The 26,779-nt window shown below is 46.3% G+C and overlaps 1 protein-coding gene across 2 annotated transcripts in view; it reads left to right on the top strand.

Moving 5' to 3' along the window:
- The window catches only part of ABCA5 (ATP binding cassette subfamily A member 5), a 1,411,043-nt gene that overhangs the window by 726,115 nt on the left and 658,149 nt on the right, over positions 1-26,779 (top strand). For both annotated transcript variants that reach the window (XM_086930971.1, XM_086930972.1), the window contains exon 16: positions 4,844-4,934. In XM_086930971.1, the coding sequence (XP_086787097.1) occupies positions 4,844-4,934 (91 nt within the window). The remainder of the gene's footprint in view (positions 1-4,843; positions 4,935-26,779) is intronic.

Here is a 26,779-nt window from a genome sequence, read left to right as displayed (position 1 = left end):
GAGTCATCTCAGTGTGCCCTTGTGGTTTGAGAGTCTGCCACTTACTGCAGTATACCGTTTTAGCCTGTGTTTGGCACTCTATAGTAACATGCACCCATCACTTTTCTCTTGTAACACACTGTTTGCTACCTCTTACATTGTGTTTGCTTTCGATACTTGCACAAGTGCCACCCTTGCTTACGTAACGTTTGTTCTTGTGTTTGAGTGTCTGCCCTGTATTGCAGTACTTTACCTCTAATTGTACTTTATACGCTGTCACGGGTATCGCGCTCATGTGGACCTTGAACAGTAACTGCTGAATCTGCTTACTCGCAAACGTTGCAATCCCCTTTATGAATCGGCCTGAGACAACAAACTTAAACCTTTTCCTTGCACACACAGCATCAGAGGTAGTGTAAAGAACTTCGTATGACGACAGAACAGTCAAGTAGGCCACAAAAACAGGAACATGCTGGAGCATGTGCCACAAGCACCACACCGGAGAACAAGCAGCACTCCTGTTGTGATAACGAAACCTCGCTGCCACGACCTGCAGACACACTGCATCCTGCAAGTAAATTGCAGCAGGGATGCAGTAATCACTTGCCGAACGCCCAAGCCTCGTGCCCTTGCTACCGCGGTCACTCGGGACCCAGGGGAGCCCGCACCAGCCCCCAACAATGAGGGCACGGCCATATAAACTGCTTACCCCCTGCGAGGGTACTGCCAAAGTGACCCCCTCGGACTGCCCCGAACTGCGGGTGTGCTGCCTCCGTGTGACACTTTCCCGACCAGTGCCCCCGAGCTTGACATGAAACGGCCATGAACTGCCATGTCTCTCGCCCGCTACACTGTGCAACAAATGGCCCGGGGTCACAACATCGGAAGTTACCCACTTGACACGAACAAGCTCCCAAAACTTGGCGCTGCAACAATAAAGAGATCTACTAAGTTGAATCACATGCCATGGAGCAGCGCAGTGCATATGCTCGTTGAATCACTTGCCATGGAGCAGCTCAGTGCATATGCTCTAAGGCTCACTCCACGCCCCAGTGTAAAACAACTAACGCAAGAAGCAGTCCTGTAAATAAACTTGCCGGAAACAAAGGCTCTCCCAATATAGCCTATTGGTGTGCTCCATCCGACCTTAACGAAAATAGTTGTGAAAGGACTGACAGAAACCAGATCAATTGTGGTCCTCAACCCTGGACAACGTGCAAATTAAACCATATGCGAAATGTTTCTAAGAATAAAAAGTGGAGCAGCGCCATCCATTGGCGTAAACCCATGGCGTAATGCTACGCAGACCGAAATCGCATCTGAACAGGCCAACAACATATAGTCCTGACCTTGTCCAATCAACCTTTCCATCTTAAAACACACTGCATTGCATGTAGCCCGCAAACCTGATATCATGCAATAGCAATTAGCAGTCCTAATCTATCGCAAAACAGTGTGTTCGAACGGGCTCGTGCATATTACCCAAACAAGGTAACCTCTTATAAAATAATTACCATATTCCCCCAATACAACGGGAGGGAGGAAAGGCTGGTGCATCTGGGAACTTCCTGCCGTCCCGGGCATTCCCCAGCGGGAACATTTATGACTGCGTGTATGGGGGCGCTAGTGTAATTCACTGCACGTTTGCTCAGCCCGTCCAGCTCAGCTCCTATCTCGCGGCCAGACGGGTTAGCAATCAGCCCCCCCTCCCCCTAAGGGCCCCTCAAGGAGCCTACGGCAGTTCACGCCTGGGAACGGGTGGGGGCCAGCGCTCCGCCATTTGCGAATTGTGGGGCAATGGACGGGGCAGAGGGCGTGCGATCACATTAAAGGCGTCATAATATATGCACATACAGGACGGTGCATGCATCCCCATTAATGGCAGGACACATAGTTTAATTGACCTTAAACAAAAACGCCACAGATGTTTCTGATTTAATATTATAAAACCATACCGCGGTAACAACTGCACCCGGTATACGCCCATGTACCCTGCCAATCAATCAAGCCAGTCAATAGCAACAAACATATACGCAGTACTAACCAAATGGGCACCGAAGCCGGGCCGTTGTCCAGCACCCCACTCCTGCCCAAACAGAACAGCAGCAGCACTAACTGCACAGAAAACATGATCAAGCAATTCTTCCTGCAGCAACGCCAGAAAACTAAATAAAACACAGCTTCCAAACGACTCGCTTTATCTTCCGGGTTCTCACCCACGCCCAAACTCCACAGCCAATGGCATGAAAGCTCAGAATCGTTGTCCAATCGGACTCGCGCTGAAGGTTGGACACAGTTTTTCAAGAAACTCTGCGGGCTCAAGTGCCGGTTTTCAGTGGGAAGCGGAGTCACAAGACCCAAGTGTGATGAGGCACCCAACCACACCACACAATGCGGCCCGCGACACAGCCGCTGTGGGAGGACCGAACTGGCCCAAGTGCCTCCCAAAACATCAGCAACGAAGCCACCACACCAAACCCGTGCTTGGTTTGCGGAGCCATGCAGCAGCCGCAGTACACAAAGCACTGTGTCCATGTCTCAAAGAAAGCAAAGAAGGGAACCTCCGCAGGTCCCAAACCGCCCACAATCCCGGCATGTCAACCTCCCATGCCACACACACAGGAACCATGGCAATGCGACCACCCACTGCAAATGCTGTGGAGCACCCAGAACTGCCCAGCCAACCCTCAGCTCCCTCTCGACCAAAACAGCGCACAATCTCGTCACGGTCCCCCGTCTCTCCCCACGCTCTGCAGACGAACAGAAGAGCGGCAGGGCACAAGATGGCCAACAGCTCTACAAAGTCACCAAAGCGACACGCAATCTCGCACCAGAACAAAATTGGTTTGCGGGAGGGACAATCACCATGCACCTCCGTGGAAGTCAACACCGCCGGTCCTGTCGCAAATGAGCAAACCAGCCCTCCCATATGCTGAACAGCCTCTGCACACAACTCGCGCCGCTGACAACAAAACATGGCTCCGGCGGAACACAAAGCGACCGCCTGCCCAGCGTACATGCCCCTCGCAAACCCGGTCCATCCCCGTCACCAGCCACTCGCGACCAGACCCCAACAGGGAAGGCCGCCGCAAGGCACCTCGTCGATTCACCGCTCAGGCCCAACACCTCCTTTGGATGACAGCGGCTCGCTCAAAAGAGATGGCACAGTCATACCTCCGGTCTTGACGCAAAGGAGTAAAATAGCCCCTCAGGACTTTAAAGCCTCTGCTTACATCCTCACCTTGCCAGTAACAAACATGGCTGCGGCGGGTCCCTAAGCGACCTCATTCGTGGCACACATGCCCTTCACCAACATGGTGTATCCCTGCCCCTAGTTATTCGCTACCAGTCCTTTACCAAGATGGCTGCCGCCCGAAAACCTTTCAATCAGGTGGTTTATCGTGTAACGTGGAGGGGAAAACGGGGGTCTAGCGACTTCTGCCGCTGTACAGCGCTAAGGTGAGTTCTTCCACTCTCTGTACCGGGTAGCCGACGGAGAAGAAGGCGCAAGGGTCACCGTGCTATAGCTCCCCTCACTTTCTCACAACTTATTTAGCGCACCTCCCGTGCGGCTGCCCAACCTCAAAGACCAACGACCCCGGCCCCTTACCTCAGTGAGCCGGGAAGCACCACCACGAAAGCCTGCCCGACTGGGAATCCCGCTCCTACGGTCGAACACCGAGAGACGCTCACTGCCCAGCCATGCTCTCTACGGTCCGAGGACCACCTGATCCCTATCGGGCCTCCCACTGCTATCTCCGGCCTCCGACCTTCTTCAAACCCCGACCACCACCTGCAGGGGGAACAAAAGAACAAGAAGAGAGGTTGAGGACAAAATCAGTGTCCGGGCAGCCTACTCGTCCGGGGCAAGGAGGGAGACGGTCCGTCCACGAGGCAGGTCGGGGTCAAAGAGGGTGCCAAGCCCGCGACCCCAGGCTACATGCCTACGACCCCTCCCCCCGCCAGAAGTGACATCACTCGGGACCCCCAGGGTCCCGTACACTAGACCACTCCTTGTGGGTCTGTGCCATCCTGTGGCACTAAGGGTGGCCAACGTATGGTGTTCCATGAAAGTCCAGAAGAGAAGGTGTGTAAGTCAGGGCACAAGTCCTATAAAAAGAAGTGGGGGGGGGGCTGATAGTGTGCAAATGACCTCATGACTTCACGTGCTGAACGTTGTCTGAAAATTACACCAGAACACGTTCAGCATATTTCTGTGGGGCCCAGCTTCTTGACAGGGGGGACGGTGTCCACCCTGTGAAAAGAGTGGGGGGGGACGCCGTGTACCTGGGTGCCCCCGACTCGAACCCTGGTGTAAGTACGTAAGTGTGTGTGGAACTGAACAATAGCTTAAAGTCTCGCAAATGCGAAACCCATTGCATTGCAAAAGCTTGTTTTAATTAGTGTGTTCCTTACGTTTTTTTCCTCCAGTGATCCCCCCATTATTGTTTAATGACATTTTACATTGGTGAAGTTTATCAAATCCCTTTTAGGAGGTAGAACTATTCTTTGTATGCATTTACCTCAAGTGTTTCATAAATGTAACAAAAATGATCAACTTAGTTATTTTTTGGGCTCAGCCTATACCTTTTTTCATCCTAATAGACATGTTTTTGCATTGCTGTTCAAAAAATGTATATTGCTCTATATCGTTACTGAATTTTCAAAACATACAATACATTTCCCCTCGATGTAGTGGAAGTATCTCTTAGAATGTAAATTATGCAAAATTAGGAATATTAAAAATGTCATCTAGCGCCAACAGTATAGCTCTCAATGTGTTTTACAGGCTAAAACAAACAGTGTTTTTCAATTAAATTGTTCAAATGGTTTCCGCATAAAATGTTGATTTATTTGTTTACAGATCGGAAAGCAGTGATTTCACAAGGCATGCTTAAATGCATTGGATCCTCACTTTTTCTCAAGACTAAGTGGGGTGTTGGATACCGCCTGAGGTATTTAAAAAAAAATCTTTCGCCATTGACTGAACTAACTCATTTTTATATGAACATATTTTGCTTAAATTCCAAATGTCCATGTCACCCAGATCACACATATCTATCTATCTATCTATCTATCTATCTATCTATCTATCTATCTATCTATCTATCTATCTATCTATCTATCTATCTATCTATCTATCTATCTATCTATCTATCTATCTATCTATCTATCTATCTCCTTGACAGCACTAGTGTGGCGGCTGCAGAAGTGGTTTACCTATTTTCGATGTTCAAATTCGTCACTATCCAAACAAGCCTTTTAAGGTCTGTGCTGATAGTGCAGCTGGCTGCAAGATGTACTGCTTACAGAAAACATGGAGTGAGCTTTTTGTTAGCCTTCTGCGATCACTGTTTTATTTGGAAGAACCTCCACAGTTGTTGGCATAAAATAACAGCAACGGATATATGACAATACTTCGCAAACTAAAACAACGCATACCTTTAGAACATTGTTTTTAGTTCGCAAGCACCATTACAACACATTTTTCTATAACGAATCCCATTACTTTGCATTTGCTTTAAAATGCATAAGAAGTGATTTTACAACGGATCCCAATTCCCTACATAGATTTACAATGCATTTTTTTTCAAAATAACCCCCCAACACCGCTAATTTCTACATCCGTATACACCTCCCTACATAACATACACTCCACAACACTACCCTAAAACACTACCCTACACTACACAACACTACACTACCTTAAACCCTAAAACACTACCCTCAGCACGACCCTGCCCCTACCCCCAGTCCATCCCCTACACTGAAACACTACCCTACACAACCCCCCGACACTACCCTAAACCCTAAAACACTACCGTACACTACACAAACACCACAACACTACCCTAAACCTCAAAACACTACCCCCAGCGTGACCCTACCCCTACCCCCAGTCTGTCCCCTTCACTGAAACACTACCCTACACGACCCACTGACACTACCCTAAACCCTAAAAACTCTACCCTACACTACACGAATACAACACCACTACCCCCAACATGACCCTACCCCCAGTCCGTCCCCTACACTGAAACAATACCCTACACAACTCCCTGACACTACCCTAAACCCTAAAACACTAACCTACAGTACACAACAGCACTACCCTGAACCCTAAAACACTACCCCCAGCACGACCCCACCCCTACCCGCAGTCCGTCCCCTACACTGAAACATCACCCTACCCCCTGACACTACTCTAAACCACTACCCTACACTACACAAACACTACAACACTACCCTAAAACACTATGCCCAGCATGACTCTACCCCTACTCCCAGTCTGTCCCCTACACTGAAACACTACCCTATACGACCCCCTGACACTACACTAAACCCAAAAACACTACTCCTCAAGCAAAAACCCTTTAAAATTACACAGCTCTTCTTACCTTTCTCTCCTCGGTGCACGTCCCTTCCCCTCGGCTGCAAGCATTGTCAACCAAAAATGCCCCCATCCTTGGCACAGGAGCCTGCAGATCCGGCCCGGCACCTGCACCTCTCTCTTACTTCCGTCATCTCTGCCTCCTCTCTGCCATCTTGGCGCCAGGTCCTCACCCGCAGCAGATTTCCCCAAAAAAGCCCCCAGCCAGCGCACAGGAGCCTGCAGATCTGCCGGGGTACCAGCGCCTCTCCACTACTTCCGTCATCACAGCCTCTTCCATCTTCGCCCAAAATGAACAGACCGACACATTATCAGTATAGCAAAAAAGGCCACTTTATTTAGAACAGGTAAACTCTCTAAAAATAGCAATACTCTTAATTTCATTATGTATACACAATTTGGTAAATGGGCCAAAACCTTACAATTCATTACTTTAATGTTGAACTTTCTGACCAAAACCATTAACATATATATATATTTGTAACTTTTTCCAAAAACCTTGCTTTATTACCTTTCCTTGAGCATCCAGACTTACCCACCCCCCTCAAATTCGCCCTTCAGGCCCGTCTCCCAGAGTCATCTGTTTAATAGTGGCATGACATTTTTTTTTTTATTATAATTTTTTTTTTGGGGGTGGGCGGGTGGGATTTCGCCACCTAAGAAACTCTCTCTCGCCCTCCTGCCTGCCTCTCCTCTGGTAACTCGCGCCTAATGCGCGGCTACCAACGTTTTACTCACGCGCAGCTGCCCTCGCGCCTCCCGCCAATTGCGCTTCGGCCCGTTCCAATTGGGCGAAAAACCCCAGGGGGAGACTGCTTTCGCTATGCTCCCCCTGGCACCCCCATGGCGCCGGGTTCTCAGTCACAGAATTGCACGCATGCGGGCACCAGTGCCTTTCCCCTACTTATGTCATCGCTGCCTTCTCTCTGCCATCTTTGAGCCGGATCCTCAGTCACAGCCATAAACACAATACGATTCAGAAAAGGGGTGGTGATGAACAGAGTGTCTGAATTAAGCTGACCACTCTTACCCAGTCCAAAGATCATGGCTTGATCCATCACCGTTATTTATCTCACCACCCCCTTTTCTGAATCATTTTTGTCCACCATAAGCGTATATGAATTGGCTTGGTAGTTTGGTCTGCCCTGTTCCCATGATGCACTGGGCCAGGGACAGACTAAATTGCATATAGCCAGGTTCTGAGCTGGGATGGTGCAGTGAGCTAAAAACGGTGATGGATCAAGCCCTGATCTTTGGACTGGGTAAGAGTGGTCTGCTTATTTCAGACACTCTGTTCATCACCACCCCCTTTTCTGAATCATTTTTGTCCACCATAAGCGTGGAAGGGTATACTCAGATGTGAGTCCCTTGCTCATTGCACCATCAGGATCCAAGCAAGCCGGGCCGAAGACGGCTGAAATGCCAGAAACCGGTCCCCGGAAGCTTGTTTCCTTCCCAGTATAAGAATTGGCTTGGTAGTTTGGTCTGCCCTGTTCCCATGATGCACTGGGCCAGGGACAGACTAATTTGCATATAGCCAGGTTCTGAGCTGGGATGGTGCAGTGAGCTAAAAACGGTGATGGATCAAGCCCTGATCTTTGGACTGGGTAAGAGTGGTCTGCTTATTTCAGACACTCTGTTCATCACCACCCCCTTTTCTGAATCATAAACACAATACAACGCATGCGTTATAACAGCGCATGCGAAGTAATAACTTGCGTAGTAAAGGCTACGCGCTGTTACAGCGCATGCGTTGTTATCCTTACGTTGTAATGGTATGCGAACAAAAAGTTGCGTACTAATGGCTGTTTACCAACAGCAACAACATTTGTAGACCGTTCAGAGGACTATGTCTGATGGGGACGCCATCAGAGACTTCTGCTGTTACCTTGCTCCAGGAAAATCTTCACTGCTCGCGGAACCCGCTACGCGGGTCCCGCATTGTCACTGCTGAAATCACCGGACTGTGGGAGCTATTCTGGGCGACTGACAGGGCTGCAGGGCTGCGAGCGCCGGGACCGGGGCTCAATATCCCAGGAGTCCCGGCAACCTAGAGGCCGCCACACCTGGCCCGCTCTCGCTGACCGCCCCGCCCTTACTTCAACGGCCCAACGTACATAAGTATTTGAGTACCCCGCTGCGCGGGAGCGCCCGGGGCGAAGCCCGGGCAGAGGGTGGGCCGTCTAAGGCCGTCCAAGGACGACAAAGGACGGGACGGGCCAGTCCCCTAACATTTGTTCTTTGGTAAGAGACTTTAACCGCTACCAGTACTTGCTGGACTTTAGTTGGAGTTTGCTGAGCTATAAGACATTGGTTTTGTACATTGTCAATCGTGCCCATATCTTTAAGACCCCACCCTTGTATTATCATGTCATCAGATACAGGGAAATCACGAAATATAACAGTCAACACGTCAAAAGGGGCAGTAACAGGCACAATAGATCAATTTTTTAAACGGGTAACTTCTGTCCTAGAGAAGGAAATTGCTGACACAGAAAAGCGCCTATCATTGGATTTGTTAACCGGCAAACGCTCCTCTCTAGGACAAATTGGGAAAGCACCATCACCAGGGGTGATAGACTTAGAACTTCTGAGTGATAATGTCCCCCCCGCTGATAGTATTCCTTGTACTCTTTCAGGGGCTGAATGGGACGAGGGAAATAATAGGATCAATTCCCAAGACGTGACGTCCCTCTCTGATTCCCTAGTTAGCTCTAATACATCAAGGCTATCTAGTTCACCTAAATTATCTGTATCCTCTCCAGTAATCATAGAACAAGCAGAGAACCAATCAAAAAAAAGAAAGAGACAAGGATCTCCTTCCATGTCCGGTTCAGCCATAAAAGAGAAAGTTAACATCTCGGCCCCAATACCACCACTTACACGCCCCCCTAAGTCAAATTATCCATCTACAATGACTAACACATTAGGGCCATCTCTTGACCAAAAATTGGAGGGTGAACTCCTCACTAAAATAGAGGTCATGGTGAAGTCACTTCTACTTCCTCTCTTAGAGAGAACTAGACTAATATGTACACACTTAGATAAGCTGGTAAAGCAAATAGAAGGGAACTCCCTGGCCTTAACTAAATTGTCAACGTTACACCCAAAAAACTCTACCACTAATTATGTTCCCCACACCGTTTCGCTCCCAGAGCAACCATCTACCAGTGGTGCATCTGCGAAATCTGGCATTATGCCGGGGAAAAAAGCACTAGCAAAATCCTCTAAGGAAATACCCAGTAAAGAAAACCCCAAGCCCCCTGTAAGCAACCAAGTAAAAAATGGGGAGACTCAAACTGGTAGTGGAAAAAAAGAAGGAGAGAAAAGAGAAGCAGAAACGAACCTCCCTCCTGTAAAAAATATCCCACCTATGAAAAACAGATCAGATAAGGAGAAGGGGGAACAGTTACCTCAGCGCTCACATAGACCAACGACTAGGATAGTAGATCTACCCCCTGAATCGGCTCCATACACAATCATTATGACCGGGGTGCCGGAATTAGCAGAGGGGGTTAGAGAAAACTACCATGCTTTAAAAAATAAAACTATCTATTGGCTGAAGCAAAACAGACCTCTTCCCGCACATGTAAATGGGGAAATTCTAACTGTAAGACGCGCAATCTGGGTGGGATCAAGACCAAAAGATAAGAGGGGCGACGTAATAATCATAAACTTTAAGGACCATAGAGCAGTGAGGTGTATTGGCGACTGGTATGAAGCCATAGGGGGTGATAATATTTCCACACACTTTTGTTTCAGCATTATCTATTCAGGAACATTTTTGTTTTTCGAAAAAGTATTGAAACTTTTATTGTAAAAAGTCATTTACAGATTGAGGCGCCTTTGTTTTGTAATTTCTTTAAATGCTTAGTGGTGTCTCACTTTCTCGGTTAGTCAGCCCACTTGTAAGTTGGCAATAAAAGACATGGGCCCAGATTGGGTCTTGTATGGAGTGGAATTCCTGTGTTGACTTCCATTCTGTACAATTATAAGAGGTCTGGTGTTGCCACACCTGCATTTACTCGGTGTGGGAAAACAAACCAGATCGTACGAACTAGAAAATAAAGCAGATTAAATAGCTGTGGGAAAATGTTCCATTGTAGCCTCGACCCCCTTCAATAACCGCTGCCCGAACCCCAGGACACCGGCATGCCGTACACATTCCTGGCGGCCCCGCGTCGATCTCTTGCCATGTTGAAGCACACAGATTTATTCATGCCTTTGGATCCCTCATCTCTTCCTACTCGAAGGGACCCTCCCGACCGACTCCTTCTTCCGTGACAGTGGATCGGGCTCCGACCCTGTCTCCCGGACTCCATGCAGATCGATCGCCACGACTACTGGCACCCACAAATTTGCAACCACGTCCTGTAGATGAGCCTGAATTATTAGGATCGAAACGCCGTTGACATTTCAGCGCAATTCACGGCGCCCCTTCAGCTACAGTTTATTTCCAATGACTTTCAATACATCATCTATGACTGTGAATAACTTTAATGAACCATATATTCCTGTATATATTTGCCACTAGTTCACATTGTGCCGGCCGATGTTTTTCTTGCACTTGTGCCGACACCTTACGTGTCACGAGCACATTAGTGCACAAGAGTTTGGGTTGCCCCTGCAATTTCTGCCTACAATGCTGATACAGCTGTCTTATTTTGTTTGTGCAATTCAATTCTTTATCTCTAATACATGATGCCTTGGGCACATTTTACAAGAAACCACTAGTCTCCCTTTTTCTTTTTCTAGTAATGTTTTGTGCATACTTGTGTGAAATTGTCCTTCTTAATAATACCGGTTGAGACATTGAGGTTAATCTTACCGTACCTACCCATATCTCAACCTGGTCAATGGGTCATACTCCTGTCGTGTGCATTATAACCTCAGGCACGGCACAGGGGAGCATTAGATTGCACGCCTGCAAGCCAACATTCTCTACTCCATCATTCGCCCTCTACGTCCTTGCCACCCACACTGAACAGCAGCCCCCTGAACACTTTTACCACAGCCCCCTGACCACTTTTACCACCTGCTTAGGGCAGTTGGTAAATTTGTGTATTAATTCCCAAAGAAAAGGGAATACCATGTGGCGTACCAAGTGGTAAATATAGGTCTACACAGCAATTCCCCATTTGTTCGGTGTTAACTAATAAATACACATTACTATTGGGTTTTTACCTTACTGGTTATTACTGGTGTATACTTTGCCGGCCGCTAGTAATGTGCAACATGTTATGGTTGAGTACTTAATTTGCCTGAAAAGGCATAGTTATCAGGCGCCAGTGCATCTACAAATACGAAGCAGGGGTACTTAACCACACTTTAATTTAATAATAAACAGAAAATAACTTCAACAAAAGGAAGGAAATCAAGATTCCATCAGAAAGTAATGATGACCTCTATTAGAGATAGGCAGGGCGATTATATCGTGTTGTCATTTGTATAGCACTCTTATATACGATGAGAGACCCAAAGGGCCAACATAGGCGAAATGTTTATTATTTTAATTTTCTTAATACTTTTAACCCATTCATAACTTCAGACACTGCTTAAAGAGAACTTAAAAACGGGTACATTCTCTAAAAAGGTATTAGCCAAGAAATCTAATAATTGGCCTACCCCTAAAAGCCTGTCTACTTTCCTGATCCCAGTTAATTGCTTCCATAAGCAACGGGTATTCTGGGTGCCACAGGCCCTGTTGTACTGTGAAGTTCATATGGTTTTTTGCTTCCTTAGAGGCTGGGGTTGATTGGATGCTGTCTTTCACCACTTAACTGACTGAATCAGTGAGTTGGCACCTTCCAAGGTTAGCTCTCCATCTCTGTGTGCTTTCTTGGCCCTTTTTGTTTCCAGCAGTATGTACACAGATCCTCACAGTTCTCTCCTACACCCATGAGTAAACACAGCCAGAAAGCTTGTTCATTGCAGAGTTTGTTTCCATATCCACAAAGCAAAAGACTTCATATGTAGGCCAGACTGCACTCACACACTTCTGTTCTTCAATTAGAATCAATTGCTTTAGCAGCCTATCTCTTGCTTAGCTTTGCTTCAAGTTGACACAGTTCTATAGCAATGAAACTTATTAAAAGCATAACTGTTTGTGAAATATGACATAAAAAAGAACTTCCCACGTAGGCCGCAGAACAGACATGCGTTGTTTCATACGTGCTACTTCACAGATTAGCGTGCTACCCTGCCCGCAAATGCACTTTGGTGCTTTATTAGGAGTGTGCATCACTGTATAAATACAGTACAATACCAACACACTGAAACCGTTCAGCACTGTAAGTCCACGACAATAGCAATATATAGCAAGGCAGATCTTTATTGACATTCCTACCTTCTATAAACGTACTGACTTTACTTATACCCTGTTTCAAAGTTGTATTTTAAAGTCTGATTTATTCACAAATGGATGTTTGCACACTGATCGAAATTCAGAATCGGGCACAAACTACCCCACACTGCAATGTTTTTGTGGCAAATTTGTTATGTTACGTCACAATGATTTGTAAGACACGCATTACCGGGGGGATATCTTTGTGCCTAAGATGGAGAAGCTGCCCTGACTTGGTTCTGTTAGATTAGTCTGGTTTTCAGTTTTTCATTAAATTCTAATGTGTACTTGAAATTCCATTCCTTCTGGCGTAATCTGGCTCTTCAGAAGGAATGGATGTGGGCGAGCAGGATGTTGGAAAAGGTATGGTGTTGTGATGGGTGTGGAAGTTGTTTTGGTTTTCAGGTCTTGCTAGTGTGTAGGTAGGTGTGTGTGTGTGTGTGTGTGTGTGTGTGTGTGTGTACGTGTGTGTGTGTGTACGTGTGTGTGTACGTGTGTGTCTACGTGATTAGATGTGTGTGCATAGGGATGTTTGAGAGTGAGTCTGGCTGCTGTGTTCTTAATGAACTGCAGTTGCTTGGTGATTTGCAATGTGTTACCAACGTAGAGTGTGTTTCTATATACCAGTCTGCTGATGATTGGTGCTTGGGTGACGGATCTTTAGGTATTTAATGGGAGCATTCTAGAAACTTTTTTCAGGAGTATGAGCCAGTAAAAGCAAGTGGTGGTGTCCCTATTCGAGGTTTGTTTGTCAATTCTGAGCAGGGCCGGACGTGCCGTACCGGGCATTTCCCCGGTGGGTCTCCACGGTGGGTGCCGGTTTTGGGCCCCTGGGGGGCAGTTTTTGTTACAGGACCGTTTTTGCAGCATAGCTGCAATATCGGCTCCTTACACAAAATCGGCTGAACCCAGCCCTGGAAAAGAGCACGGCCGCACCCCCAAACCCCGGGGGGCCAGCCGAGCATTTTGCCAGAGCTGGTTTTGGTTCCCAGTCGGGTCATTTTTATTTTTTTTAAGAGTTTTTATTGCAGATGTAAAATATAAAACATACAGTTGTACATACCGATGTGACTGCCCCTCCTCCCCGCCATACACACCCCATCATCAACCATTACACAGCCTGAATGCCCACATCCCAGAGGCTGGGCGGCGCATGGTCCGGTAACATTCAACCCCGGTAGTAACTCAGGGATATCAGGACCGTCACTTGGTCAAAGGATCTAGTATCTGCTTTTTTACTTTAACACCCCCCTCCCCAATCGCAAACTATGGACAGTCAACGCTGTAGCCCACCTTGGAGGTCCTAGCACACGCCGTCCCTATTTATCTAATTCCGTCTCCAACCTCCCAGCTATCTCATGTTCCCAGTCGGGTCATGATCCTGAGTACTAGGTTTATTGCTGAATTTAACAGAGTAGGTGTCAATCCTAGTTCAGAGAGGCCCCATCCTGTGCGCAGAGGGTGGTGTCTTTTATGAAGAGGATCCAGACGAGCAGGTCCATGTAAATATGGAAGAGCGTACGGCTGAAGGGAGTTTCCTTGGGGGACACTGCAGATAAGAATAAATGTGACTCATGTACAAAATTCAGTCTGTATCGTATCAAACTCACCACAAAAACATTTATCATAAATTAACTCACATTTGTCAAAAGGAATCAAAAAGAGAAAGATTTCTGTGCATTTATTTCTGCATAGTCAGTGTTCACGCAATATTAACATTTGCGTACATTAGTCTGCTTAGTTGTATCCAATGTTTCAAAATACACACAGAAGTATTTGAATGCAATTATTAAATCATTACATTTCAGAGTGCTCTCAGTGGGAAGGGGAGGGAAAGTGTGAAGGTTGTGAGGGACCGGGTATAGGTGGTGTGACTTTTTAAAAACATCACGTTGAAATCAAAACACACCTTTACAATCAAAGTGTACAAGGTTCCAAAAGTGCATCACACATAGGTCAAATTAATATATTTGTTTGTGTCCTATGGTGTGCTTGAGATGGCGAAGTCTACGTTTCGACCCCCGAAGTACGCTAGAAGGGTAATTGATGCCTCATGTTGGGGTCTTCATCAGGACAGTGAGAAGGGAGAGCCTACAAGAATAATGTAGAGGCTGTAGTTACCTTAAGCAGAGGTTGAGTGAAGAAAATGATACTAAATGAGGAGTTTACATACATCAAAAGACGGTTGAAGTCTTTACCATCTTGGGATGGGCCAGAGCTGGCTCCTTGGTATTCTGTCTGAGACAAAAGAATTTGAGACTGGGGTTCAGTAACTAGCTAGACCAAGCTGCTAGATGCAATATAATAGTGTTGAAGGGGGAACTTACTTGAGGACTGGTCCTTACCGGAGTCAATGACTCATATCCGGGATTGTTCCTGGTGTTTCCAAATGTTCGCCGCGCTGTGTGGGAAATGTTTAAAAGACCACCATTAAGATTTGTCGCATGGGGAATGGTCAGTGCGCATGGGTTGAACAAGCTAATAATGGGCAATGAGCTTGAGGGGCTCTAATTTTTAGAAGGTTGCCTATTTAAAAAAACAGGGGGTAAATGTTGCCTCAAAGATTACTGCGCTGCCACTAGAAGGGCGCATGCATTCAAAAGTCAATAGAATGCACATTGTGCCGAAATCATCGAAATTCAAATTAATGTGCACAATGTAATTAACATTTCTCAACGAGGGGAAGGGGCGCCTTAGAATAATGAATTGTCCAGAGTGCTCTAAATATAAACCCGCAAGTTTTATTAGAAGTTGGGGTTGTGTATGCCACAAGGCTTGCTGAAGTGCCAGTGACTGAGCTTGCGAATTCAAAAAGTGCTGGGCTTCGATGACATGGACGGGTGATGAAGATTCCCTGCACGCCTTCTTGGAATGGTTGAACACCTAATCTGAGGATATAAAATTCACAATGAACACGATGATGACGAGCCCCCGTCACTAACCAGTATTCAGCGGCTGCACCGCGAGGTTCCCAGATGCAGTCTGCCAAGCTAGAGGACTGACAGCTGCTACGGCGCTCTAGTAAGTAACTCGGCCCCCCTTTGATACTTGCCAAGTACCCTTTATTTATTTGTATAGCAATCCGAACCCTGCATGCCAGTACCAGGCGGCACAAGTTCATTCTGTTCTTAATTATATCCCGAGCACTTCGGTTAACCTACACTACCACCTTATGGCGCTTCTCCTGTATTGCACGTTTAAGTCATCGTGCATTACATCTCCTATCCCGGGTTTGCCAGCCCAGCACTTTTTGAATTCGCAAGCTCAGTCACTGGCACTTCAGCAAGCCTTGTGGCATCCACAACCCCAACTTCTAATAAAACTTGCGGGTTTATATTTAGAGCACTCTGGACAATTCATTATTCTAAGGCGCCCCTTCCCCTCGTTGAGAAATGTTAATTACATTGTGCACATTAATTTGAATTTCGATGATTTCGGCACAACGCGCATTCTATTGACTTTTGAATGCATGCGCCCTTCTAGTGGCAGCGCAGTAATCTTTGAGGCAACATTTACCCCCGTTTTTTAGGTCGAAGGCCTAAAAGGCTGCGCTTGCGCAGTCTTAGGCCGGAGATTTAATGAGTCTGAGTAGCGGTGAATGTCCCGCCTCCGTGCCCCCTCTCTCCTTCATTGGCTGGCTTCCTAAACGGAGGCCAGCCATTGGAGGAGAGATCCATCACTCCGATGTAGCCCCGTCCTTTTCGGATTTGGGGGCGTCATTTTTGCTGTTCTTTAGCTCGTGACGTAGTCCGTCACGCAGGACAGCAAAACCACGCCCCCAAATTCGAAAAAATATCGGAAGCCCGAGTCCGCCATTTTCCCCCGCAGTCTAGCCTGCACCAACCCGTTCCCTGTGAGCTCGTCTCTTCAGGGACCATTGGGCTCTCCTGCTGACTTCGCTGAAACCACAGAGCCTGCTTCGCTGACCCGCCGCTGGACCCGCACTTCTGGGGCCGCCCTGAGACCCTAACTCGCGGACGGGAGGTCTCCCCGTGCTCCTGCTCAGCAAAGAGAAGAAGCCCGTCCCCAGCCGCCGCCGACCGGAGAAGCCCAGCAGCCCTGCCCGCGGCAAAGAGGAGCCGCCGCCTCCTCAGACAGCCGGTAAGTTGTCCGCCATTTAGCCCGTCCCCAGCCGCCGCCGACCGGAGAAGCCCAGCAGCCCTGCCCGCGGCAAAGAGGAGCCGCCGCCTCCTCAAACAGCCGGTAAGTTGTCCGCCATTTCCCCCGCAGTCTAGCCTGCACCAACCCGTCCCCTGTGAGCTCGTCTCTTCAGGGACCATTGGGCTCTCCTGCTGACTTCGCTGAAAACACAGAGCTTGCTTCGCTGACCCGCCGCTGGACCCGCACTTCTGGGGCCGCCCTGAGACCCTAACTCGCGGACGGGAGGTCTCCCCGTGCTCCTGCTCGGCAAAGAGAAGAAGCCCGTCCCCAGCCGCCGCCGACCGGAGAAGCCCAGCAGCCCTGCCCGCGGCAAAGAGGAGCCGCCGCCTCCTCAAACAGCCGGTAAGTTGTAGTCTGCCAGAGGGTGGTTGAAGGCCAGGGTCCGGTCTGAAATGCTGCCCGACGGTCCCGGTGTGTGAGGGGTAGCATCGATGCCACTGCGGCGAAGGTCACCCGCCGCGGCCTCTCCTTCTGTGCCCTCGCCGATCTCGCAAGCCACATCTGCCCTTCCTGTCGGCTTCTTGCTCTCTCTGCCCTGGTTTCTGCCCTGGTTTCCCCCGCCTCTCTCGCTCCCCTTCTGAGCCCCCTGTATGTGTAGCGCTCTCCCCTACGCCCTTGCTTCCTTCACCCCTCTCTGTCTCGTTCCACTTCTGATCCCGTTTGCACATCTCCCTCCTGCTGCCCTGTTTTCCATCAGACCCTCTATTCCGCTCCACTTCTGACCCTGTGTGTGTGTGTGTGTGTGTGTGTGTGTGTGTGTGTACGTCTCCCTCCCCTAGGTTATGTCTCCCCCTCGCTATCTTGCTGCACGCCTGGTTTCCGTCTCCCCCTCGCTTTCCCCCTCGCTTTTTTCTCCCACTTCTGAACACCTGTGTATCTCTCTCTCCCCTGTCTCTCTCTCCCCCTCTGCCCCCCTTGTTACCCTCCCACTCCCTATCTCGCTCCACTTCCCTGTGTGTCTCTCTCTGCCCTTGTTTATTTTGTGTTCAGCACTCTGAGTATTCATGTGTTTTCAAGCAGTCTCCCTCAAGTACTTCTTTGCCCCTAGACTCCGGGTTGCTCTCTATCGTATGTGTGCTTCTCCTTACCCCCACCCCTCTTGTTGCACTCACCCGTGTGCTTCTCCACATGGTTTCCTATGTCCACTGTGTTGCTTCCCCCAACCGCACCCTCCTCTCCCCCATTGTTACTTCCCTCACCCTGCCCTTAGTGTTGCTTCTTCCCCAACTTTTACCACCCTGCGTGTTGCGTCCACATCCTGGTTTACTTTCGCATGTGCCCTCGCCGATCTCGCAAGCCACATCTGCCCTTGCTGTCCGGTTTCCTTGTGTACTTTGTTTTGAAGTTTCGTTTTACCTAGAGTATTTGTTGCCGAAGTGTAAATTAAAAGTTTTTTTTATTTTGAGAAGTCCTGTGAGTGGCCAGATGCATCCAACAACGTGTATTTCAGACTCCATCTTGGATAGCGCAGTCGTTTTCAGGGCTGGCATGAACTGGAAAACTCTTGCAGCTGTTCAACTCACAGAGTGTGGGCAGGCGGAAAGATCACGTTTCAGGGGTTCTTTTAGATGGTAGTTACCTCTTTGTAACCATTCCCGTTTTTCATCTTATTTAAAATGTAAACCGGCTATACAGGTCACTCACAACCAAACATGTATGTTCCCAGGAAGCATGTCTACTGTCTTTTTCTATCATTTGCATCGCACTATTGCATTTGTAATATAGTTGGGCAGCCAATCAGTCCACCCATATATTTACGTGTATATTATAGCATCTTCTACAGTGTACCCGAACCAATCGTTATTGAAGTGCTGCAGGGGCCTGCAGAAGCATATATAACAATAGTTTATTATTTACCACGCCTGACACCACAGTTGTCTTTATTTCTAGTGGTGTAAATAACGTAGATGTTACCCAACCTACTGGTATTGGGTTTTCTGGACTTTGAATGATGGAAGGCTGTGAATAGCTTTAGTGGGTATAGAGCATGTGACCTGCAGATCACAGCAGATGCCAGTGGCAAGCGTTTAACACATTGAACAGTAGTGCTGACAAAGTGGGAAATGCACAATATATTCATTTTATAGAAATCCATTTTAACAGCAAATATTTATGAGTTCCACAGTTAGTGAAGATGCGTAAGATAGGAAGTAATGTATCAGGATGGCTTTACATGTTTTGCAGTGTATCTTCTCTATTATGGCCAAACCTGTAAACATTATAAACCTCCTTGGAATGAATGGTAGGATCTGTAGAAAACCAATTTTGTTATCAGTTTTAGGATACAATCCCTCTCACTGGAGACAGGCAATTTACAAGGAATAAAATCCAGATCTACCTACCCGTGTTGTGTGATTGTGCAATTATCCCTTTTACATTTCCTTTTCATAACAGTAGCCAGCTATAACGTGCTAACAAGCAGAAATATGTTATTTTTATCCCCAGGGTGTACCCTCCTCAGTGGACTACAGGTGAATGCCTACTTGGTATCAGTATACTTAGGAATTCTGAGTCAGAGCCTTTGTCTGTACCCCTCGTAGTGAAGTGTATCGGTTCTCTATGGCACTCTTCAGTGAAACCACGCCGAATAGATTTTTAAGAAGACCTATTGAGAGAAAGAGATTGGACTGAAGGAACCAGAGAAGAGGAAAAAAGACAGTGCAAGAGAGGGAGAAAGTAAAAGAGGGAGGGAGAGATAAATATAGAAGAGAAAGTGTGTTTGTGTGTGTTCACATAAGCAGGACATTCCTAGTAGTAGAGATTAACCCAATGAGCATCATCCCTCTTAATGGTCCACCCCTGTACTTCGAGTACGAGTCCCTTCTGTTTGCTTAGGTTGCTATGGTTCCACCTGGGTGAGTCATCAGTGTAAAATACACTCCTCAGGTCCCAGGAATGGCTCCTGTGTCCCAGTACACTTGTGCTAGTCCCCCTCTAGGTACACTTCACTGCGCCTGAGGGCCAAAAAACATAAAATAGGCTGCCCCAGGCTGAAAAGGACCCAATAATAATTTTCTTTTCATATGTACAGGTGGTATCCGAGTTATTGTTCTCTGAAGATTCCCTGGTAAACTCAACCTCACCTCATTGTTCAACAAAGAAACCTTAGTTCATCAGACCTGTAAATGGTTTGTCTACACCCATTTCATATCACATTGAAAGCAGACTAGTCACAAGCCAACTCACGGTTCACCAACTACTTGTGACAAAAGAAATATTAAAACAGACAACTAAGGAACTGTCCCAACACTCAACTTCATACTTACAGATGGCAGTCGTCGTTAATTAATTATCAAGTATATAAGCAAGACAATCTCAGAACTAATCTCTGAAGCAGACAGCCCTTCCAATTAACTGGTCACCAACCTTGGTCTATATTGCTTACTCAGTGGTTCCATTAGATAAGGCTCTGAAATTACCTAATGACATACCTTTATCAAATAGGCAGCAATTTATTGTCAAACTCCCTGCACGTAGCATACCATTCAATTAATGGACTCAAAGCCCATTTTCAGGATAATGCCCTTTCTTGAGTTTTTTTAGACATCTGAAATTCCATTTTTATAATCCTAGTTCAATGCTGCACATTGTTCATCTGTGTTTCACCCTCCGAGAAGATAAAACAAGCCATTGTGGCTCCTTTACTGAAAAACCTTAATGTCAGATGCCCCAATGTAGTCAAATTCAAGATAATTTAGGCTTTGCATGCACAGTCAAGGTCTTGAGACCACTGCCTTGACTAAATACTCTTCTCTCTCGGATCTAGCTACCTTTTCATTGCCTTCTGTCTTGCTTCTGCCTCGAGCAAAGAATGAAAACGTTCAAATGGACTATAATGGTATGTCATGTTACCACTACAGCACACTTGTTGTGCCATGAGGTTTCTTGGCTCTCTGAATAGGCTGAAACTGTAGTTAGACAAGAAATTTACACAGAACTGAAAACAAGCAACGTTTTAATTTAATTTTCTCTGCAAAAGAATGGTGTTCTGGAACAAGTCTGAGTTCAAAGCAAGAGGGTTGTAGAAGTGTTAGGATAGCAACTGAAAATGAGTTTTCAACCATACCACAGTTTCTGAAATCTGAACCTAGTAGGCAGGCACTGATACCGGGATCTGAAGTTCTTCAGATCTCAGTATCTGTGTGAGCTAAAAACTGCCCTCAGAATCATATATGGACAATCCAAACCTTTCTAAATGTAATACACTATGATACTGGCAGCCCGTGGAGCATCTCTACAAGTTTCATTCATCAAGCCAACTCAGCCACTAGTAAAGTTCCCTGACACAAATAACTACTATAGAGAGTGGGCTTGAGGGGCAAGGGGCACATCCACTTCTGACACTGGCTCCACAGAATCGCTTTTGACTGCTAAGGACAGGAGGCTCCGAGGTCACCCAGAAGGACATTCAATCCAGGAGGGCAAACAGCTGGAGAGACATAACACAGGAAGGTGCACATGTAGGCTTGATCACAGATTGAGGTTACCGTTAATAGACCAGAGCACTTTTGGCAGACAGGAGTATGGAAGTAGGTCATAGGGAACAAGCATTTAAAATGCAATGGTCTCGGCATTATTAAAGGTAGAGCTATTGGCATTGCTTATGACTTTTTTTTAAAATCATAAATAAATGGCATTGTCATTTGCATTGCCAATAGCTCAATTGTTAAATAAATGGCATTGTCATTTACAATGCCAATAGCTTAATCGCTCGCAAATGCATGACCTATTGGCAATGTAAATGACAATGCCATTTATTTATGATTGAAAATAAAAAATAAAAAGTCATGAGCAATGCCAATAGCTCTACCTTTAATAATGCCGAGACCATTGCATTGTAAATGCTTGTTTTAAATAAGCAACCTTCTAAAAATTAGAGCCCCTCGAGCTCATTGCCCATTATTGGCTTGTTCAACCCACGCGCACTGACCATTCCCCATGCGACAAATCTTAATGGTGGTCTTTTAAACATTTCCCACACAGCGCGCCGAACATTTGGAAACACCAGGAACAATCCCGGATATGAGTCATTGACTCCAGTAAGGACCAGGCCTCAAGTAAGTTCCCCCTTCAACACTATTATATTGCATCTAGCAGCTTGGTCTAGCTAGTTACTGAACCCCAGTCTCAAATTCTTTTGTCTCAGACAGAATACCAAGGAGCCAGCTCTGGCCCATCCCAAGATGGTAAAGACTTCAACCGTCTTTTGATGTATGTAAACTCCTCATTTAGTATCATTTACTTCACTCACCCTCTGCTTAAGGTAACTACAGCCTCTACATTATTCTTGTAGGCTCTCCCTTCTCACTGTCCTGATGAAGACCCCAACATGAGGCAACAATTACCCTTCTAGCGTACTTCGGGGGTCGAAACGTAGACTACGCCATCTCAAGCACACCATAGGACACAAAGAAATATATTAATTTGACCTATGTGTGATGCACTTTTGGAACCTTGTACACTTTGATTGTAAAGGCGTGTTTTGATTTCAACGTGATGTTTTTAAAAAGTCACACCACCTTTACCCGGTCCCCCACAACCTTCACACTTTCCCTCCCCTTCCCACTGAGAGCACTCTGAAATGTAATGATTTAATAATTGCATTCAAGTACTTCTGTGTGTATTTTGAAACATTGGATACAACTAAGCTGACTAATGTACGCAAATGTTAATATTGCGTGAACACGCAAATGTTAATATTGCGTGAACACTGACTATGCAGAAATAAATGCATAGAAATCTTTCTCTTTTTGATTCCTTTTGACAAATGTGAGTTAATTTATGATAAATGTTTTTGTGGTGAGTTTGATACGATACAGACTGAATATTGTACATGAGTCACATTGTAACTCGGACCACCCCTACTTTGTACTGTTATATGGACCCAGGTCCTTGAGCTTTAGGGCCCACCCCTTTATTACTCATGCAGATAAGAATAAAGGCATAGGACGAGAACTGTGACAGGGCAAACAAAATTGCCTGCATCCGGGGAAGAAACAGTGAATCCAACCGATTGTGGCGGCACATATTCCCATGACGTCTAGTTGTTGGAGGAGGATAGTGAGAGAGACAGTGTTGAAAGCAGAAGTAAGGGCAAAAAGGGCGGGTGCTGCTGTTGTCCACTTATCCATGATATATGAATGCCATTGGTGATGGAGGGCGGTCTAGGTAATGTATGGTCTGACTCCTGATTAGGAGGCGTCCAGGAGTTGGTTGGCATTGAGGTGGTCAACTAGTGGCTTGTTGATGAGGTTTCCCAACACTTTGGCTGGGTAGGAGAGATGGGCCTATAGTTCCCCAGTGCATTTGTGTCTTCTGAGGATTTTTTTTATTTTTAGAAGGAGTAGTATGAGGGGTAAGATTTTCCCCCAAAAAAGCCGGAGAAAATCTATCAAGATAAAATGCTAAGACATAAATGCCAAGGTTTGACTATTGGTTGTGATAAACCCCAATTCCATGTGTTAGGATTCATTCTGAGGTGGTGAACTCAGGAGAAGTTAATTAGGTTATCTATTTTAAAAACATCACACGAAGGTAGCAGTAATTACCATGTGTACTAATTATCATTCACATTCTTCTGTCATGGAGATGGGCTTTGCCTTTACTCTGTGGTAAGTTAGCATGAGCTTATTAGAAGTTTAAACACCATTTTTCCTCTCTGCTGCTTTTGCACATGGCACACAATATTATAAATGTTTAGAGTCTAGCAGAATATTTTGCTTCACACGATAATAATATGTTTCCTATAGTATCAGCCCTGCTTGGTAGGCTATGTCTGAACAGTGAGTGCCGAGGCCTTCAAGGTTATTTCAACACAGTGGTTGTTGTTCGGTCTGATCAGCGCGCGTCCTAGACATAACACATATGCAGCTGTGGCCTGTGGTAAATAAAATTACCCGGCTATTTTTGAATTACATTAAATGATAATAAGGATAGCTCAATAAAAATGAGAGGCAGAGTCCGTGGTATCTGAGTCATACGGGCTTTAATTCGGATTCTCGAGAATCGGGACATCGAGTTCCATCACCACTAAGGTTCAGGAAGGGACATTCAACGTTTTATTAACATCTCACATTATATATAGTAAAACAGTATAATTGAAATGAATACAGTAGGTGTAACAAGTAGCAAGAGAAAGATAAGAACACATGGGCGTAAAAGAAGGCGTGTACAGAGGCGTACACGGAGGTGTGTACTGGAAACGTCACAAAAAGTGTCATAAGTGGGTGGATGCATAGAGAGATTCTGCAGGGTCAGCAGAAACCTTTGTTACAGATGCTAGCGCAACTAAGCATGACGTGGTATAGACGTGTAACTGGGGAGAACTGGGGCTTGACTTTAGCACTAGTGGAGGAGACTGATGTCTGGGATGTCAGAACGACCTGCACTTATAGCATATCTGGTATCTTATGTTTGGAGGATGTATTGTCTGAAGTAAAAGGTCTCTCGGGCAGAGGCCGTTCAATACTGAATGCTAGTGCGTGCATACGTGTCTTGGTGCAATGAGCGGGGCCATGGGCCTACCATGGTAACGGGTTCATTAAATCACTTGCATGGAGACAGGAGAACTGGGCCCTTTGCTCTGCAGCCGGAAACATGTTTACCTATTTCACTAGACTGGAATGTGTTTTCGAGGAGGCTGAGCAGATAACTTGTAGGCAAAACTATTTTGGCAGGCAGGCCAGGCCAGGCCGAGCCGGGCACCGCTTCACTGAGCAGGAAGTAAGGCAGAGGTCAGGGATGCACACCTAAACTGCAGCTTTCAGAGACGGAAGAGACTCGGAGTCTCAATTAAGGGCCTGGCTCGGCTGAGCAAGAAAAACATGGAGAAAACGTGTGCGGGATTCAAAAGTGCACCATGTAAAGACGTTGGCACCATAGGTCTAGAAGCCAAATTAACATGGTTTTCTTGGAGGACTGGATAACTGACATGTTAACGTTGGACGCAAATGTATATGCGTCTTCCTAGCATACACGGAAAGGGAATTACACGACATACATGGAACATGAGTACATGGATAGGGTGCGAGTGGGGGACACATTGCATACCTAAAAATTTCTATTTCCTCATTCCCTCCTTGGCCCCTACTACACCCATTAGGATATATCTATTTTCATGAGACTATCTATCTGTTCATATAGCATCATTTGTTCATCTTTTTTTATTCGGGAACGTGAACTTGGACGGGGAATACAAGTGGTTGCGCACAAGCCGCAAATCGCTGGCCCACATTGCAGACATAGACAACAACTGAATACTATGAGCAGTATTATTCCTAGGAATGACATTACTTTCCATCCCCAGGCGGATATCACACTCCAAAGCCAACCGGACCAGATCCAGGTGCCAGGATTCTGGTGTATTTGGTGAGCTATCTCATGAAGCCTTGTGATCGCTTTATACACTGATGGTGCGTTATTAGGAATGAAAATACAACAACTTGATCCGATCACTCTACATGCCCCGCCCCTATCGGCCAGGATGACGTCAAGGACAAGGCGATTTTGAAGAACAACAAGTCTCATAGCAGACTGCTCTTCGGTCAGGTTACCTAAAGCAGAAGTAGTCTCATTCACTACTGCTTCCAAAGTTCTGGTTAATCTGCGTATCAGTTTACTGTTTTGGACAGGGCCTACAAAGAAAAAGAATCCTTTATTGAAATCTGTATATTGCTCCCATGTTGTTTCAGTCTGATCGGCAATCGGGGTCTTGATCTCCCTTCTATGTCTTACATGCACAAGATGTGGATTTCGATGATAATCGGGTGGGGCTAGAAAAACAGGCGGTAATAGGAACGCAATATAACACGTTCCATCCCAATCAAGGGGCAGATGTACATAAGCTGTCTGACCACAAATAAAATAGGAATGGCGGGAGGCTTTGAAAGTAGACTTTCCTTTATCACTGAATTCGACCACAGTATTACAATCACTGTGTCCTAGATGTATTGAACCATTCTTTCTGACGCATAATTCGCCTTTTACTGGGAGAACTGTTATAAACGGCAAGTCCGAATCAGTCTCAGACTGCACATTCAGAATCATGAGGTTAAGTGTAAAATTTCCTAATCCATACACTTCATTTTCTAGATCGGTCCCTGTCCTTTGGGGAAGACCTTCCTTGTCTGGGAAACATATTTTATTCATAACTGTATTCAGGTTCCCCCATATCCAATTGCCTTGGGAAACTGTGGACTTACTATCTAGGGAAGTCATTAAAGTAAACCATGCTCCACACGAACCATTATGTGTAAACGGGTAGGGAAAGAGAGGCAGAGCTCCCGTGTATTTCTGATAGGGAGGGAGTCGGCCACATACCCAACAATTTGTGGCATTGCTGGTCTGGTGAGTATGGTGTAACATACGAATGAAAGTGTTGTTGCGCATTGCTAATCGATAGGACAGCTCGTGAGGGGGTAGGTCACTAAAAGTGTGCTCTACAGTGTCATTAGAGGAAGCATGTACATGTGAACCAAGAGGAGGAAAGAAAACATGTAGCATAAAACGTATGCATATGATCGTAAGACTCAGAAAGAACATAAAAAGTAAAGCAATAACACATCGGCTGTGCACATTTTTACAATATTTTTCTCTTTTCTCAATTCGCCTATCTCTCTGACTATTTGGGTCTATCTTATACATGTCAGAAACCTGTCTGAACGCTTCACCCGAGGGGGACTTAAACAATTAAACGCTGTCTGACTTACTAGACCTCAATTTGGCTCGGTACTCCTGTTGTGGAGTTTTCTCTAACAGGGGGAGTTTAGAGTCTGTAGCGGGGCAGTCCTTGAGAACAGTCTTTGGACACAGTCCACAAAATCTCTTCACGTGGCTAGAGTGGAGCCACCCCTTCCTGCCTTCGATCTTCACAGCGGTCCTCGTGGTCATCAACACCAATATGGCCG

Source organism: Lissotriton vulgaris, chromosome 7 (assembly GCF_964263255.1).
Source record: "Lissotriton vulgaris chromosome 7, aLisVul1.2, whole genome shotgun sequence".
Classification (NCBI taxonomy): Eukaryota; Metazoa; Chordata; class Amphibia; order Caudata; family Salamandridae; genus Lissotriton; species Lissotriton vulgaris.
This window is presented reverse-complemented; position numbering and strand designations above follow the sequence as displayed.